At 43.1% G+C, this 16,296-nt stretch overlaps 1 protein-coding gene across 1 annotated transcript in view; it reads right to left on the bottom strand.

Moving 5' to 3' along the window:
- The window catches only part of ADTRP (androgen dependent TFPI regulating protein), a 59,780-nt gene extending 44,639 nt beyond the window's left edge, over positions 1–15,141 (bottom strand). Inside the window, exons 1-3 of the mRNA XM_019743014.2 lie at positions 14,805–15,141; positions 4,233–4,367; positions 2,608–2,709 (exon numbers count right to left, since the gene is read on the bottom strand). Coding sequence (XP_019598573.2) covers positions 2,608–2,709; positions 4,233–4,367; positions 14,805–14,957 — 390 coding nt within the window. The 5' untranslated portion in view covers positions 14,958–15,141. The remainder of the gene's footprint in view (positions 1–2,607; positions 2,710–4,232; positions 4,368–14,804) is intronic.
- Positions 15,142–16,296: the final 1,155 nt, after the last annotated feature.

Genomic DNA, 16,296 nt, shown 5'->3' with positions numbered 1-16,296 from the left:
AAGTATGACACAGGCTATATATACCAATAACTTGTATATAGTGGAAGAGAAAAAGGAACAAAACAAGAAGTGTTTCCCTTTAAGAGCAGGGCCAGCCCCACGAGTAGGTATCTAGTACCAAATATCCAGCCTGACTGCCTATCATTACTCTGGCTGCCACAGTGGTGGTTTCTGGGTATTCACTCCTTTGGGTTGTTATGGAAAGACATTGTTAAAATGTACAAACTGTTACTAAATTGATCCAGTAACAGCCATTTCCATATTTGTTCATACTAGTATTTACAAGTTAGCAGAAAGCATTCCTTGACACAATAGACCAGGAGGATTGAATAGTGGGGACCGAAAATGTCCGCAATAAGGGACACACATAGTCTGGGAGAGATGGATGAGGGGACATTGGACTTGGAACAGACACCAAAGGGAAGCATGGATGTTTGGGGATGACCACATTAGGTTTTGCGGATGCCAACATTTTCCCCTGGAAATGGCTCTGCTGGGAGTTTCTCCAGTTAAATTAACAATCACAGAGTCTATGCCTGACCGAAGGCAGGTTGCCGCCTCCTATTTTCTCTGTCACCATTGTTCCACCTCCTTTGACCCTAGTCATTTCTCTCTAAGAGATTCGGGTTACTTGGTTGACCAAAGGACTAGGAACAAACAGAATCTCCCAGGTTGTGAAGGCACGAAAATATGTTAGGATCTCTGTTGTACAGTATCTGCCTTGCTCTTGGATGTACGGTGTCCTTCTGTCTGCTTTTAAATTACTAAAAATCCATATGGCTGTTTAGCAAGGTCACCAATGCTGGGCATCACCACCACAACTATTTGGAAGAAATCCAACCTTATTTCCATGTGGAAAACGGAACCCTAAAGAGCTAGCAAGCTTGTATTTGTTGCAGGAAAACTGCTGGATAAGCTCCCAAAGCCTGGAAAAGGTATTTGATATATGTGTTTGGCCCCAAATAAAAGACACTGTCAAGATTCTGACTTTTTTTAGTTTAGTAACATCTAGCGCAGTCAGTTGTCCCAAATCACTTCGTTTTCTTTGACTTAAATTTTGGCTTACTAGCATACAGATGTGGATTCTGAACTTTTTCTTAAGTGAGAATCGCTCTTTGCTATCTTAATCAAGCAAAGTGACATTCTTTTAATTGCCTGGTAATTAATTATGAAACCAGATCAAACCACAAGTTCTGCATTTACTGTAGCAAGGGACCAGGAAGAGTGAATTAGCATTGAATTTAAATTCTAGCTGTCCCACTTGTCGGTTCTGTGGCCTCAGGCAAATCACTTAACCTCTCTGAGCTTTTTGTCCCCTAATTTGTAAAAAATCAGGATTACGGCTGTAATCTAAAGGTTTTGTGTGAATTGAATGAGCTCATATTTGAGAAACATGCTTAATACGGTGGTAAAATGCCACAAAAGAGTAGGAATGTTCCCTACATAGGTGTCTCAGCAGATTAATTGTTAATGGGAATTGGAAAAGTTGTCAGACCTTCCCAGAGGGAGGTGATCAGACAAAAAGAAGGTGGTAGGAGGGCGTCCCTGAGAGGTGGGACTTATTTAATACAGTTTTTGGTCCTGAACTTTACATTGGATTAGAACTTGGCTGTCTTTGTCAGTAATCAGTCCCTCACTGAGCACATATTTGAAGGGAAGGTACATTTTCACTGGGGGACGGGGTGTGTGGAGGGGCAGAGTCAGTGGACTGAGCTGCTTTTCCATATTGGTAATCATGTGCATTTTAAGACAATGGAAGGGTTGTAGGTAGAAGAAGGTTTGTAATCTTGAGGAGACTTGATAATGCTACTCCCTGGTTTTTAAATATTTGCTTCACAGATTCTGAAACCTCCTTCTGAACTCCTGACTAATGTGTAAATACATTTGTAAGTATTGAGCAGCTAAGCTAGATCATCAAACAATTATTTCACGCCTGTCGGGCAGAGACTCAGGCCCCTCCTTCATCTAAGACCTGGACAGCCCTGCTCCAGTTCTGCTTGTCCGGGCTCCTGTTACTGGTATTTAGATACTAGGGACCTGAATATCTCTGAACAGGTTCTGTTTACTACACAGCCCTTGGAAAGTAAATATATGAATAAAAAAACTAAATGGGAATGTAGCCATACAAATAAGTAAGTAATTCCATTTGCAATGAATAGTCCCAATCGCGTATTAGGAAAGAAGCTGCTGAGGAGCGCTGATACATTCTGTGGATGTGGGGGTGAATTTTTTAAAAGTTTGCTCGCCTCCATTGCTAACCCAGAACTTTCATGACGGGCTATTTGCTGGTCACTTCTCGTTCAGGGCTGCAGCCGCCAAGGAGTCGCCTCCTCTTCTGGCTGCATGTCTTTTCAATGACTTCATAAGCAACTTGGCAGTCTTGCCTGGACATCCCCTCTGCTCTCAGTGACTGCTATTACAGTCCCAGTTTTTGTTCATTTCGTGTCCTCAATGAGCTCTTTAAATAAATAGTGACAGGATGGAGAGGGAGGAGTGAACAGGATGTTGGAGGTTGAGGAGACGTTTGGAAACATAAATCAGGCACTTGGGAGTTCTTAGTACAGAGGCTATTGCCTTCCTATATTCACTCAGTTTTTCCTCACTCACCATGGCATGATTCAACCACACTGGAAAGATAGCATCTAAGGCCTCCGGGTAAATAAGTTCTCGGTTGTAGAGAAAGAGCATCCAGAATGACAAAAATACAAACTGGAAAATAAAACACAAAAATAGCATTAGGTTTGTTTTCAATCAGAGCTTTCTAAAATAACCAAGGAAACAAAGCACAATAAAAGTAGATACCAGTTTTGAAGACGTTATAAAACTATAACATTGAGGAGAAAAAATCCCTCATTGTAGAATTGCTCTACCTACTACTCTCTGGGGGTTCCACAGCTAGGGGTCAATTATTTGTCACTGTGGCGGGCGGAGAAGATATAGAGAAACAGGATTTGCAGACCATTAAGTCACGTCAGTTTAGCTTCTCTCTTCTCTAAGCTCTCACTGGGAGAGCTGAGAGCAGCCACCTGATGTGCCTTGAGTCTTACACTTCCTTTGCCCACCCTGGACGTAGGCATGGCGTAGGCATGGCAAGGGGAAGCAGGAAGGTTGGGAGAAGAGACAAGGGCCCAACTGCCAGGATCATTCACAAGTTAGTTAAGTGAAAGTTGGATTTCTCATTGCTCAGAGCTTTGAGTCGATCCCTGTCCTCTTGTACCCCTTGGTTGTCTTTTCAGGGTCTGTCCTCTATATCAAAGTCAATGTAGAGATGGAAAAAAATATATATTAATCTTCCAATCTTCCTATCTTCTTAAATTCCAAAGACTCAACTTCTAAACCTTAAAAAAAATGAATAAATTCCATTGTTATAAAAAACATTATGGGGGTGGAGGAGGAGGTGTCCTGCAAAGTGAGGCTGTAATGCCAGTTCTCGCTGTTTTCTGAGAACGCATTAGTGTTTGGACAGTTTCATTGTGATTTTAAGTTTGAAGTCTCAATACTTCAAGAAGCAAGATAATGACAGGTGGAAGGAGGTCGTCATTTCTAATTATAGGCCGTGCTGGGCAGCTGGTGTGCTTGATCTCAGTTTGTTTCCATTCTAACGAATGAAAACATAAGCAATGTCATAAAAATGTGGACAGTGTCAGCAAACAAGTGTATTGTCCCGTGCATGTCTTATTTCTTCCTAGTGTCCATTCATTCAACAAAGTGAATGAGGCACCCACTCTGCCCACAACAGGTATTTCAGACAGATTAATTTTTCCATGTGCCAACTATGTAGGTTCGCATACCTTTTCTTTTCTTTCTTTTTTTTTTTAATGGTTTCCACTTGCGGAAGTAGCTTATGCTTATGGTAGCAAGTAAAAAAAGATGTATAAAAGGAAAAATTAGTCATTCTCCCTTCCTAGCATCTTCTATTCCCATCACCCTGATGGAACCAAGGTTATCTCAGTTATATTTTAAGAAACATCCTTCAAGCTTCCCTGTTACACAGCAATAAGTAACTTGTATCAAACATTCACAAAGACACAAAAACTAATGGTAAATCTGTCAATGATGTGCCCTATTTCCTAAAGACACTGCACAATGTGGTCCAGTCCTCAGACAGGACATTTATTCAAATACAGTTACTCTGGTTTACAATAATCAATCCCAAACAGCCCCACCCCCAGGAGATGTATTTGTCCACATGTGCATGTATATTATAATGCGTACACATCCTTGGAACTTACTGTGGATACAGGAAAAGCCAAAGTGGTGAAAAGCAGGTCTCTGAAGGCTGTTAGGAACTTAATGTCTTTTTTCCCTTTAATTCTTCTCAGCACATCTTCCAGGCAGGCGACCCCGTAGAAAATGGCCTGCAAGAGCTAAATTCATTACAACAAATGAGGGCATTTTCATTTGCTTTAATTAATACATTCTTCACTGACGTAAAGCCCTCTCCCTCTGGGAGCAATGTTGATTTGAGAAGGAGGGGGTGGTTGGCTGTCTTGGTGGAAAGCCAGTCTGAGGGCTGGTCTTCCAGCTCACTGGGCCCTGACCTTGCTCACTAAAACTGATTGAGTAAAGTCATTTAGGGGATAATAATGTGTACAGTATTTAGTGTAATGGACTTGAGCTAAAATGGAAACAAAATAAAGCGTCAGCTTAAAAGGAAAATGTAATGAGCTAGATACCTGCACAGAGGTGGGAAAAAACAAATAAACAGCACAAGGGCAGAGAGCCAAAGTCAGTGGTGGACATGTTCTTCCCTCTTCCTAGGAAGAAAACATAAGAGAAATGCCTAATGCTGCAATCTAATTAGAGAAGCCAGAATCAGGGTCCAGAATGCCATGAAGGGGCTCCATGCTCTCCGGAGGGAGATGCACAGAATGGCATCTTGCTGATCGGAGGGAGAAGCCAGTGCACTCACTGCATTAAAGGGAGGGTCCCTGAAGGCCTCACAGAGAAAATTTGGCTCAGAGAGTTGTTTAAATCCACAAAGATACAGCAAGCCATGGGCTCTGGTGTAGCACTAAATACTGTGAGGTCCTTGAGGTCAGGCAAAAGAGAAGCAGCGCCCTTTTCAAGGAAGTAAGATCACATAAAGGCACATTTTACCCACTCTTAATATTTTGCACAAAGTCATGTCTTCTCATTTAAAGCCTACTGGGTCACAGCAATTCAGAATTGGGATTGGTTTGGAGTTATGCTTGCATCCGAAACCACCTTATTCCTTGAAAGCTCTGGATTGGTAGAAAAGGGGCAGGACTCTCCTCTGAGAGTATGAGTCAGGCAAGTTCTGGAAACTGGGGAGCTTGATTGATCAATTTGGCTAGTGGGGAACGACCTCTGAGGACTGAACTCTAGGAAAACTCTAGCAGAGTTGGCCTCCTGCCACTCTTTGGGCCGAAGGTGTGGGTGGAAAAGAACATGGAGGTGGTTTCAGCCAAGAATACTCCAGTGAGTTTCTCAGACCAGCAGCACCAGCGTCACCCAAAAATGTGTTAGAAATGCAGGACCTGGGCCCCTCCACAGACAGTAGAATCAGAATCTTTGGGACTGGGGCCCAGGAAGTTGATTTTGAACAAAATCTTCAGGTGATCCTTGTATACATTAAGTTCTAGAACTTAACATACTGGGTTACACATAAATTTATCACTTAAAAATCCTACTGACTACTCAAAGGTATAATAGCTGACTTTTATTATCTCTTGTTATATGCCCAACCGATCTAGACTTTTAATTTCTCATAACAACCTTATGAGGTAAGTCCTATTATTATGCTCTCACACAACCCATTTTACAGAATGAGGAAACTGAGACACAGACAGATGAACAACCTTGCCTAAAGTCTCATACCGTGTTTCCTCGAAAATAAGACCTAGCCAGACCACCAGCTCTAATGTGTCTTTTGGAGCAAAAATTAATATAAGTCTGGGTCTTATGTAATATAAGTCCGGGTCTTATCATTAGAGCTGATGGTCCGGCTAGATCTAGATCTTATTTTTGGGGAAACACGGTAGTTGGTAAATGTCAAGGCCAGGATTTGAAATTCAGTGTCTGTTTTTTGAGCCAGACTTAAAAACAAAAAAATGGAGAGGCTGTGGAGAAAAAGGAACCTTCTTACGCTGTTGGTGGGAATGCAGACTGGTGCAGCCATTATGGAAGGCAGTGTGGAGGTTCCTCAAAAAATTACGAACAGAATTGCCATATGACCCAGCAATCCCTCTCCTGGGTATCTACCCAAAAAATCTGAAAACATTTATTCATAAAGACACGTGTGCTCCAATGTTCATTGTAGCTTTGTTTATGGTGGCCAAGACATGGAAACAACCAAAATGTCCTTCGATAGATGAATGGATAAAGAAGTTGTGGTATATATACACAATGGAATACTATTCGGCGATAAGAAAAGATGATATAGGGACATTTGTGACAACATGGATGGATCTTGAGAGTGTAATGCTGAGTGAAATAAGTCAGACAGAAAAAGCAGAGAACCATGTGATTTCACTGATATGTGGTATATATACCAAAAGCAACAAAAGAACAAGACAAACAAATGGGAAACAGAAACTCATAGACACAGACAGTGGTTTGGTGGTTGCCAGAGGGTAAGGGGGGTGGGGGGTGGGGGGTGAGAGATGAGGGTAAGGGGGATCGAATATATGGTGATGGAAGGAGAACTGACTCTGGGTGATGAACACACAATGGGATTTATAGATGATGTAATACAGAATTGTACACCTGAAATCTATGTAATTTTACTAACAACTGTCACCCCAATAAATTTAATAAAATAAAATTTAAAAAAAAGTATCAGGTTTCTAAGGACAGTTCAGATAAAGCACTCTGAGAGAGAGAGAGACAGAGAGACAGAGAGAGAGAGAGAGACAGAGAGAGAGAGAGAGGTGAGACAGTTCTCTCCAGGTGAGAGAATTAAAAATGACTTCAAAAAATACTGATGCCTGATACTCACCCAAAGATTCTAATTTAATGGGTCTTGGGGTGTGTCCTAGGCTTCAGGATTGTAAAAGAATTCTCTCAGGTAATTCTAATCAGGGCAGCTAAGGCTGAAAACTACTTGCCTAGAGGAGTTTCCATTTGGAAAGTTAATCCTGGCCTTCTTAGGGGAAGTGGGGCTGTGGAGACCTACGGAGCTGAATCCTCCTGGTGAGATGAGATTGCTGGAAAGAGGGAAGAGGAGACAAGTTGGAAGGGAATGCTGAGGAAATGCCCTCAGCTAAGAAACAGCAGGGGGTAAGCGGACAACAAAGTAGCAAACAATGATCAGATGGTAGAAAACCAGGAATGTACTCTGTCATGGTCTTTGAAGGAGAAAGCTTCAAGCTAGAAAGGGGTATTGGTGTGTGTGTGTGGGGGGGGGGGGGGCAGGGCGGGGGGCAACAGTTTTAAATGTTATGAAGAGGTTGCTAACCCAATACTTGTCATCTACTTTTGACATTTGGCCCCCAGGGCTGAAGAATCTGGAGTGCAGTCTTTTGCACGTGGATGTTAGAAGTAGCCTCCTCCACCCTTCCCCCCACCCCAGCAGATCTCACCTTACCCCTGGTTTCACTTCCAGCTGTTCAGGCCACAGCAGTAGCTGCTTTAGTTAGGAAAGGCAGGCATGGGGGCTGGGCCTCGGGGGAGGTAGGGTGAGGAGGCCTGCACTGGTCTATCAACAGAGCAATTCATCATGTACTGAGCTCTGAGTGTCTGCCAGGTTTTCCTTCTTTGGGGAAAGGCTGCCTCCACCCAGCATGTGAAATCCATGTGACCACTTTCCTTAGCAAGAGCCTCATAGAGTCATCATGAGTCAAGATCATACTGACTTTCTCTTGCCTTTCCCATTCACAGAATGTGGAAATCGGATTGGGGAAAAAAACGCTTTACTCAGAGCTTCCATGGCTTTTCCTTCATCAATAAAAATCTGCTCCACACCTTAAACTTGCCAATCACTTCTTCCCCTCCACCCCCCAGCGCACATGTTATTTCACAGGCATAGGCCACTTTGTAAAGGTGCCAACTGTGTGTGTGTGACATAGCCTTGTCCCCATTAATGAAGCCTCCACATAGGAGCTCAGGACGGAGGTGCTAGGGTATAGGCAAGAGCTATAAAGAAGCAAGAACCTGGACATAGAGGAGCCACACAGTGGAGCTAAACGGCAAGGAGAGGGAGCTGTCAAGCAATCACTCAATGGGGAGGCTGCCTGCCTGGGGAGCCTCAAGGACAGGCTTGGATCAGCTCACTGAATGGGACAATGGCCTTCTCATTCTCTAGGGACAATACAACGAAATGTTTATAAGACACGCATAGACAGAACAGTCAGGGAGAAAATGGTAGCTGTTATGGGGTGAATTGTGCCCCCTGCCTCAAAATTCATACCTCAGCATGGGGCTGTATTTGGAAATACCTCTTTAAAGAGCTGATTAAGTTAAAATGAAGTCAGTGGAGTGGGCCCTAACCCAATGTGACTGGTGTCTTTATAAGACTAGGACACAGGCACACAGAGGGAGGACCTTGTGAGGACACAGAAGGAGGATGGCCATCTGCGAGCCAAGGGGAGAAGCCTCAGGAGAAACCTGCCCTGCCGGCACCTTGATCTTGGACTTCTACCCTCTAGAACTGTGAGAAATACATTTCTGCTGTTTAAGCCCTGCAGTCTGTTACAGTGGTGTGGTAGCTAGAGCAGGCTAGCACAACACCATTAAAATAAGATAGAAACAACTGGCCTCCTTTCACAAGTCTTGCAACAAAATTATTGTCATTTATATTTCTCAACTGTTTTGCCTGCCAAGGAAAGCAGAGCTAATGGTATCTTTCGATCAAGGCTCACTTCTGAGCGGCTGCTCTCTGATTTACCTTTCTACCAGTTCTTCTCTAATTCTGTTTGTTCTTTTGTGCCATTTTCTGAAATGCTTCTGGTCTAAGTTTGTTAGATGTCTTCCGTTTTTGTTGTGAGCTGACAAACTTCCCGCCTGGGAGAGCTGAATTTACATTTTTATAACTAGAGCAATTTAAGAAACCATAGCTAAAGGATATTTCATTTTTACATTCATGTGTCTTCCCCAAATTCACAAAAATCTTGAAATCATGGAAATTTAGTGTTTCTAAGTCATCAAGTTTATTTCTTTGCCTTTAAGCCAGAACCCTTTTAAACTATCCCAGGAAATGATATTTTTTCTGTTTAAAAAGTAATTCCAGAGAGGGAGATTCCACAAGTGTCTTGAGTAAGACATTACAACTTTTATTAGATGAGTCAGGTAATCCAGTGCCCAGCTCAGCAGTCCATGCCTGACTCAGCCAGGCCGGGGCTTTCTTAGGTCTCGCCTTAGAAATGATGCAATACTCGCAGTGGGAGACTATTCCAGAATCAAACAGCAAATAGGGACTAATTGTGATGAGTATTTTATATAACTGTAGTGGTGAGGGTTGTGGGTTTGGGGCAGGTAGAGGAAGCCTTTGCCAAATATATTTGTGTTATATGTATATACTGTTTCAATCGTCATCCATCATGCATTTAACATAAGTAAGAAACTGAGATAAAAGAATAAGAGAACATAGGAGAAGAAATGATATAAAGAACATAAGGTGGAATGATGAGAAAAAAAAAAAGATGAAAGCAAGAACGTTGAAGGACAGGTTGGAAAGAAGAATTACAAGAATGCTTGGCCAGAGTTGAGCAGCTGAGGACCGCTTGCTTCCGTGTAGCAGAACAGCTGTAGGGTAGACTGTCTTACAGGAGGGCTGGGGTCTCTAGAAGGTGGCTCTTACCTGTAAGAACCATGCTCTGGTCTTTTATTCATGGAACCAACATGCACAGAATGTCTGTTGGGTGCCAGAAATTGTATTAGACATACTACAGGCCAGGGCAGGCTCTATGTGAATATGTTTTTAGTAGTAGTAGGAGGAGGAACATTTTCTGTATGTTTACTATTTTACGTTATGTAGGTCAGGTTCCTTGGGAAACAGAATCTGAGATTCTGAGATCTGCCTGAGAAGCGTTCATGGAGGATGCACGCAGACCGTCTGTGAGAGGGAAGAAGGAAGTAAGGAACAGGACTGAGTGGCGGGAAAAGCCAAAAGGCAATGCAGCCACATGGAATCAGTGGGTCCATGAAGGAGCTCTGGAGCTGAGTGGGCCTCCCAAGTTGTCCTGGAGCCTGGACTTTGTACCCCAAATCAGCCAGTCATCGGCTATAGCAACCCCGGGGAGGGCCATATGCTTTGTCTAGGCAGCTCCCTTCTGCTGAGCCCAGTTCTGGGACAGAGCTCGGCTGTGCATCATCATCAGCTGACACTCCTCCCAGGAACTGGGGAATGCGTACCTCCGTGCTGGGGAGGTGGGTGGGGGATTCTGGGTACAACACCACAGAATCCACTACATTTGAGGAAACTGAGGCACAGAGAACGTAGGTAACTCACTCAAGGTCCTACAGCAAGTGAATAGCAGAGCCAGCATTCACACCTCAGGAGTCTGGCTCCAGAAGCTAAGTCTTTGATCACTAATCTCTACACTGTGTGTAAAGAAGCTACCATCATGTTGTCAGGATTGCTCAATAAAATATAGCTATCGTATTTTGGGCACTGGTGATGACTATTCCCTTCTATCAGTCCCCATCCTTTCAGCTCTCTGAGGGCTGAAACAGTAGCCTGAAGTACTTTTGTAAAATGGAAGGTTACATCTATTTCTAACCTGTTGAGTTTAAGAGTTCCACAGATTAATACATTAACCTGATTATGGAAATTGAATGTTGGCCCCGAGTATTGAAGTGGGGGCTATAATATAAATGGATTCTTGTCTTCTCACTGTTCATAGGCTGCCTTGGAGTTTGGGCCCATGGAACATCCTCAAGGATCTCTCTTCCTCTGGTCCTGCTTTGCCACCCTTGAGTACCTACGTGATGAGGTCCCTGTTGTCATCGGGAAAGCTGGAGGATGATGAGGTGAGAGCTGCCTGAGGCTTGGGCACATTAAGGAAGAGGGAAGGGAAAGGTCATGCCTCTGATAGTGAAGTAGGAGGTGTGTGAGCGGGGAGGGCCCCACCCAGAATCTCCCCTGGAGATCCCGGTTATGAGGCATCACCTCTAACAATGCTTCAGAAGTATGTTTATTTTTTAAAAGAGGAAAACCCAGCAAACTGTATGAACTCTGCAAGCCAAATTGTAGCAGAACGTCCTCTCTGCCCCCACACCCCAGCTTGCCTTCCCTGGGGTCAGAGACAGTCACTGCATCGATGGAGAGGAGGGGACACTGGAAGCCTGGGTCAACATGAGCATCCTGAAGATGTCCACACCCAGCTTTGGGGGATTCCCACTCGCTGCTCTCTGCTTGAGCCTGCAATCTCTACCTCTGGGACTGCCCCAGTACCAGGGGCATCCACCTGGGCAGCTATAGCAGCAAAAGCAGGGCTCCACAGTGGTCCTTCTCTAGCTGGGAAGCCAGAGCACACAGCCCGCAAAGGGAGATGTTTGAGCAATGAGGCAGGTGGGTGACCCCTGCCTGTATCCATGGTGCTCAGTGAGGACCCCCATGTCTCACTAAATCACCCTCCCTCTGTACCACCTCTATTCAAAGATGAGGTGACTAGAAGCTCAATACCCCCCTCCCATCTTCTCTTTCCTTCATCCACTGCTTATACCATCTAAGTGCTTCCCACATGTCAGATTATTTATCTCTCATGGCCACCCTGTGGTTATGAACTGTTTTTATTTCTATTTGATGGATTTGGGAATGAAAGACACAAAGACACACCTAGGTCAGGATCACAGAGCCAGTAGGAGGTGGTGGACCTGAAGTACCATCCCAGAGAGCTCATGCTTGTAATCACTAGGCAACATTGCCTCTCCCTTCCAATAGAGCACTGGCTGCCTCTTCCCTGGGGTCAATTTACTCCCTCATTAGGCAAAGTCTCCCATCTCCCCTCTCCTTTTTTTACTCTCTTTAGGCACCAGGCATGAATTGGTCACCATGACCAATTCTCATGGCACTCCGTTTCACCCTACCCATCTGCCACCAATCCTATGTTTCTTCCCTTTAAATACCCTGGGATAGATTCAGGAGGCAATGAGGCATGCTCGGAATGCTGACTTCCACTAAGGTGGGCTTTGCTCTTGAAAGGGGGCAAAACTGATATTCAGCCAACTAGAAAGTAAAGCTCTTTAAAGGGGAGGAATATAAATTTCCTGGAAAGCAGGATGAGGTACGGACTTCAACAAGCTTACATCAAACTTTTTTTTCAATGTTATAGCAGTTTATGAGGCCTGTATAACTTTATAAGCACAACCATTTACTAATTAATCATTTGTTAGCACTAATTCATCATGAGGAAACACAACCGTTAATCAGCCCACAAGACCTCAAGGACTAGAAATTTTAAGGCCCAGCATTTCACCTTAAGTAACATGTTTGAAATCTATCCTTAGATTGATCTTCTGAAACACATTCAACCCATCTTCACCAATTGAAAACTTTGCATCAAGTCACACTTTCAAGATGACACCTAACTGAGCTCAGAAAGGCAGTGGCCACAGGTAAGCCCCTCTCTGCTCATTTCAAGAGCCAGAAGATGTCAGAAGAAACTAATTGCTCAGGATTGCAGAAAAAGCTCAGGTCAAGTTCAGTCAACATACCAAGTCACCCAGCTTTTATTATGGGAGTACTCTGTGCCAGCCACTGTAGCAAATACAACTTAGATTCGTAGACTGTTAGGTCTGGTAAGGACGAAGGGGACAAAATTCCTGTTTTGGAGTCATTTACAATGTGATTAGAATGTTAAGACTCACGTATGGATGGAAATTAGAAAACAATACCATACATAAATAAGCAGACACTGAGAGATGGCATAAAAACTCTGAGAAAGGAAAAACAAATTGGGGCTGGAGTTGGTCAGCAAAGATTTTAAAGAGAATGTGGGATTTTGGATGGTCTATGAAGGTCACAATGGGGTGGGGAGGCACATCCTTTCACTCAAGGATGATGTGAACATGGAGACAGTAGTGACAGCAAGAAGCCTAGGAGACAAGACTGGAGAAGATACAGGCCTTCCTTGAGAAGAGACTATTCTTCCTGGGGAGAGGGGTACCTGAAGCCTGGGTGGGCAAGCTCTTAAATCAGGAGTTTGAAATTGGTTCCATAAGGTAGGAGGGGGCCACGATAGTTTCTTGAGTTGCTGACCACTCTTCAAGCAGGCTTATGACGTTTAAAAGAAAACAAAACCAAAATCAGTGCTGTAGGAAATTAACCTGGAATCTGAGTGATGGATGGATGGATTGATAATTAAGAGATGGTCTGGTCATTCAGATATAAATTAATTAGAGCCTGTCATGAGAGGGACAGTAAGGGGTGAACCTAGCAAAAGGAAAATCGTAGGATTTGCTGACTAGCTAGGAAGCAAAAAGGGGATTAACACTAGCAAATAATAGTGTCTTTGACAAAATAAGAGTCTTTTTCCATTTTGGGAAATATGAGGGCTCTGGGGCATGCAATTGAGCTAGAATTAAGATGTAGAGAGCTGGTTTGTGGAAGTAGGTGATAAATCTATTCTTAGCCATGCTTAGTGTGAAATGTGACTCTGGAATTTGGGTTTGGTTAGGCCATTAACCTGGCTAAAGAAACCCCTCTCTTTCCATAGACCATTGTAATATAAAGCCAACAGACACACAAAGCTGAGGTTTTTACTCTATTGTTCTAGCTCCATATAAGCATTTCTTTTTGTTTGTTTGTTTTCTGTTTTGTTTTGTTTTTTTGTTTATCTGTTTGTTTCAACCCCATAAAATTCTGTGATTGAAATAAGTCACTGTCACCTTGGTACTTTCAAGCTCACGAGAGCTATGTTCAGGGCTCTGATCTTTCAGACCAAAATCAAAGGCCAGCAAATGATCAGAGAAGAAGAAGTAGAACCTCCAGGCCTTGATTTGAACTTTCTGAATTTCCCTTCGCATTTAGGAGTGTCACTTTTTCTGACATGCATAACCTCTGCTTAGGAGTATGATTCTAAAGGATTGGAATATTTTGTCCAGTTTCTGAAATCAGGTGTTTGTGTGGCACTCTACATTTCAGTTAAAAAATTTCAAATATTAATTAGCATCCCCAAAGGATGCACCATTTTTAGCTTTTAATGATAAAAATATTTGTACATGTTCCCAAAACATTGTTTAAAAATCCGGTTTCCTCCCATTCATTCATACTTCATTCATCAGAATGTAGTCACCTGGCCTAGAAGGACAGGAAGCCATCAAATCATATGATTGGTTTATAAATAGTTTAAAATCAGTATTTGCCATCTGTGATTTGTCCTTTAAGATGGGGCCTTGAGCCTATAAAAAATTGAAGTGGAATCTGAACATGGCAAAATGTATTTGCTTTTCTTAGATAAATCTGTTAGTCTCTGTGTGCTGTAAAATGGCATCATTCCTCCATTGGAAATTGCACTTCCTACGCAACATTCATCATTCTGCCTTCCTCACAGACTTCCCTAAGCAAAGTTCAAAATCCCTACTGCATTTGTAGTCAATCTCACGGTGAAACCATTAATTTAGTTCCCCACTTGGGATCATCTGAGATGAGCTCCAAGATAAGATTCTTTTAAAAAATGCATGTAACAATTAGCCAACACAAAATATAGCTATGGATAACTTCCGAATTGGGCTTCTCAGAGCAAATTGCCAAGTAAATGAGAAAGCCAAAACTCAAAAACAATGGAGAAGGAAGACAAAATAATGGAATTTTGTATTTAACAAAATTCAAAGGTGATCTATATAGAAGCACCGATATTACAGACAAATAGAGAGCTTCTGCGCTGCTCATATGGACTTACCAGGTTAAGGAGTGTCAAGTACTTCCAGCGTCCACCATTTAGAAAAATTTTGAATTTCTGTAGATCCCCTCTTTCTTGTGAGATGCAATAATTGATGAAAACATACCAGCACAAAACAAGGAAGTGGTATACGCATGTCGCAGTCCGTGTCATGGCTAGCTCTGATCAGGGAACTGTGAAATGTCTTAAGTAGCTTTCCTCTGGTGTCCTTTTGGGTCAGAGCTAAAGTCCCACAGCAGGCAGGAGAGCTGTAAAACACACTCCCCTGGGACTGAGAGTTGCAACGAAACAGTTTTGCTTCTCTCCTAGGCTCCCTTCCTGATCAACTTTGGTGATAGGATTATTGCTTGTTTTCAGATGTCCAGTTTAGATAACAAGTAATCTGCGATTTACATAAAGGCAGGGAGCAAAGCAAGAGATGCACTTTGTACTGTTTGACTGGAATGGGAGCATGGTTAAGTGACCTTATTACGAATACCAATGAACTCTGATGAAATACCATCTTGACGGTATTCTCTTTTCTTCCCTTTCCATTTGAGCAAAACAAGGAAGTCACCATAATGTCTCTTAAGAGAATGAGGAGCAGGTTGATAAACCAGGAGGGAGAGATTGTTGGCATGTTTAGGACACAGAGGGAGGTAAGTAGAAAGGGAAATTGTGTTACGATCTTGTTTCTGAGGTCCCAAAGGCCCTGTAAAATCTGAAACAACCTTTGATCCTCCAGGGAGCAGCCCCAAGGGTGTGTGTGTGGGTGTGTGTTTGCATCTATGCCATAGAGAACCAAAGGTTACCCAGGGCTGCTCCAGACACTTTATTTGCATACGTATTTCTATGCCCTGGGAGGGAAGAAGCATAGCAAGTGGTCTGTGGCCAAAGAAGCATAGGAAGAAGTGTGTGGTTGTGACCCCAACATACCTGAGTTTAGACATTGCTGGGAGAGAGTGAGGGTCTCTGCATTGCCTTGGAGAGAATGAGAATGTGTCGGCTAGGCAGAGTTTCAAGCTGGACAGAAGGGACCTGAGAGAGAGCTAAAGATGTGATACCTTGTGACATCACCAGCTTGTTTCCCGGGAAACTGATTCAGAGGGTTCTAAACAAACTCTTCAGGGAAATGCTCCCAACGCAGTTATGTAAGTTTGTAGTTGGTGCTGTCCGATGATTTAAGCAAGATTTACAAGTACTGGGGCGAAAGAACCGTAGGCTGTACATGGAATATAAAACAAAACAAACCCACCTCCTAAGAGTCGTCAGATCCCAAACCTTAGGAACTGCAGATGGAAGGAGGGCAAACCTGAACCAGCAATAAAGGGTCTGCACTGTAAACATTCCCCAAGGAGATGATGATCTGGGAAATGGGTGGGGTAAAACTCTGTACATGACCCCATGGTCTAGGTTAAACTTGCAAATAGCAAGAGCAGCCAATGCTTTTGCAGTATTTACTATATGACAAGCATTGTTCCAAATGCTTTACACATACTAACTCATTTACACG

Source organism: Rhinolophus sinicus, linkage group LG06 (genome assembly GCF_036562045.2).
Source record: "Rhinolophus sinicus isolate RSC01 linkage group LG06, ASM3656204v1, whole genome shotgun sequence".
Classification (NCBI taxonomy): domain Eukaryota; kingdom Metazoa; phylum Chordata; class Mammalia; order Chiroptera; family Rhinolophidae; genus Rhinolophus; species Rhinolophus sinicus.
This window is presented reverse-complemented; position numbering and strand designations above follow the sequence as displayed.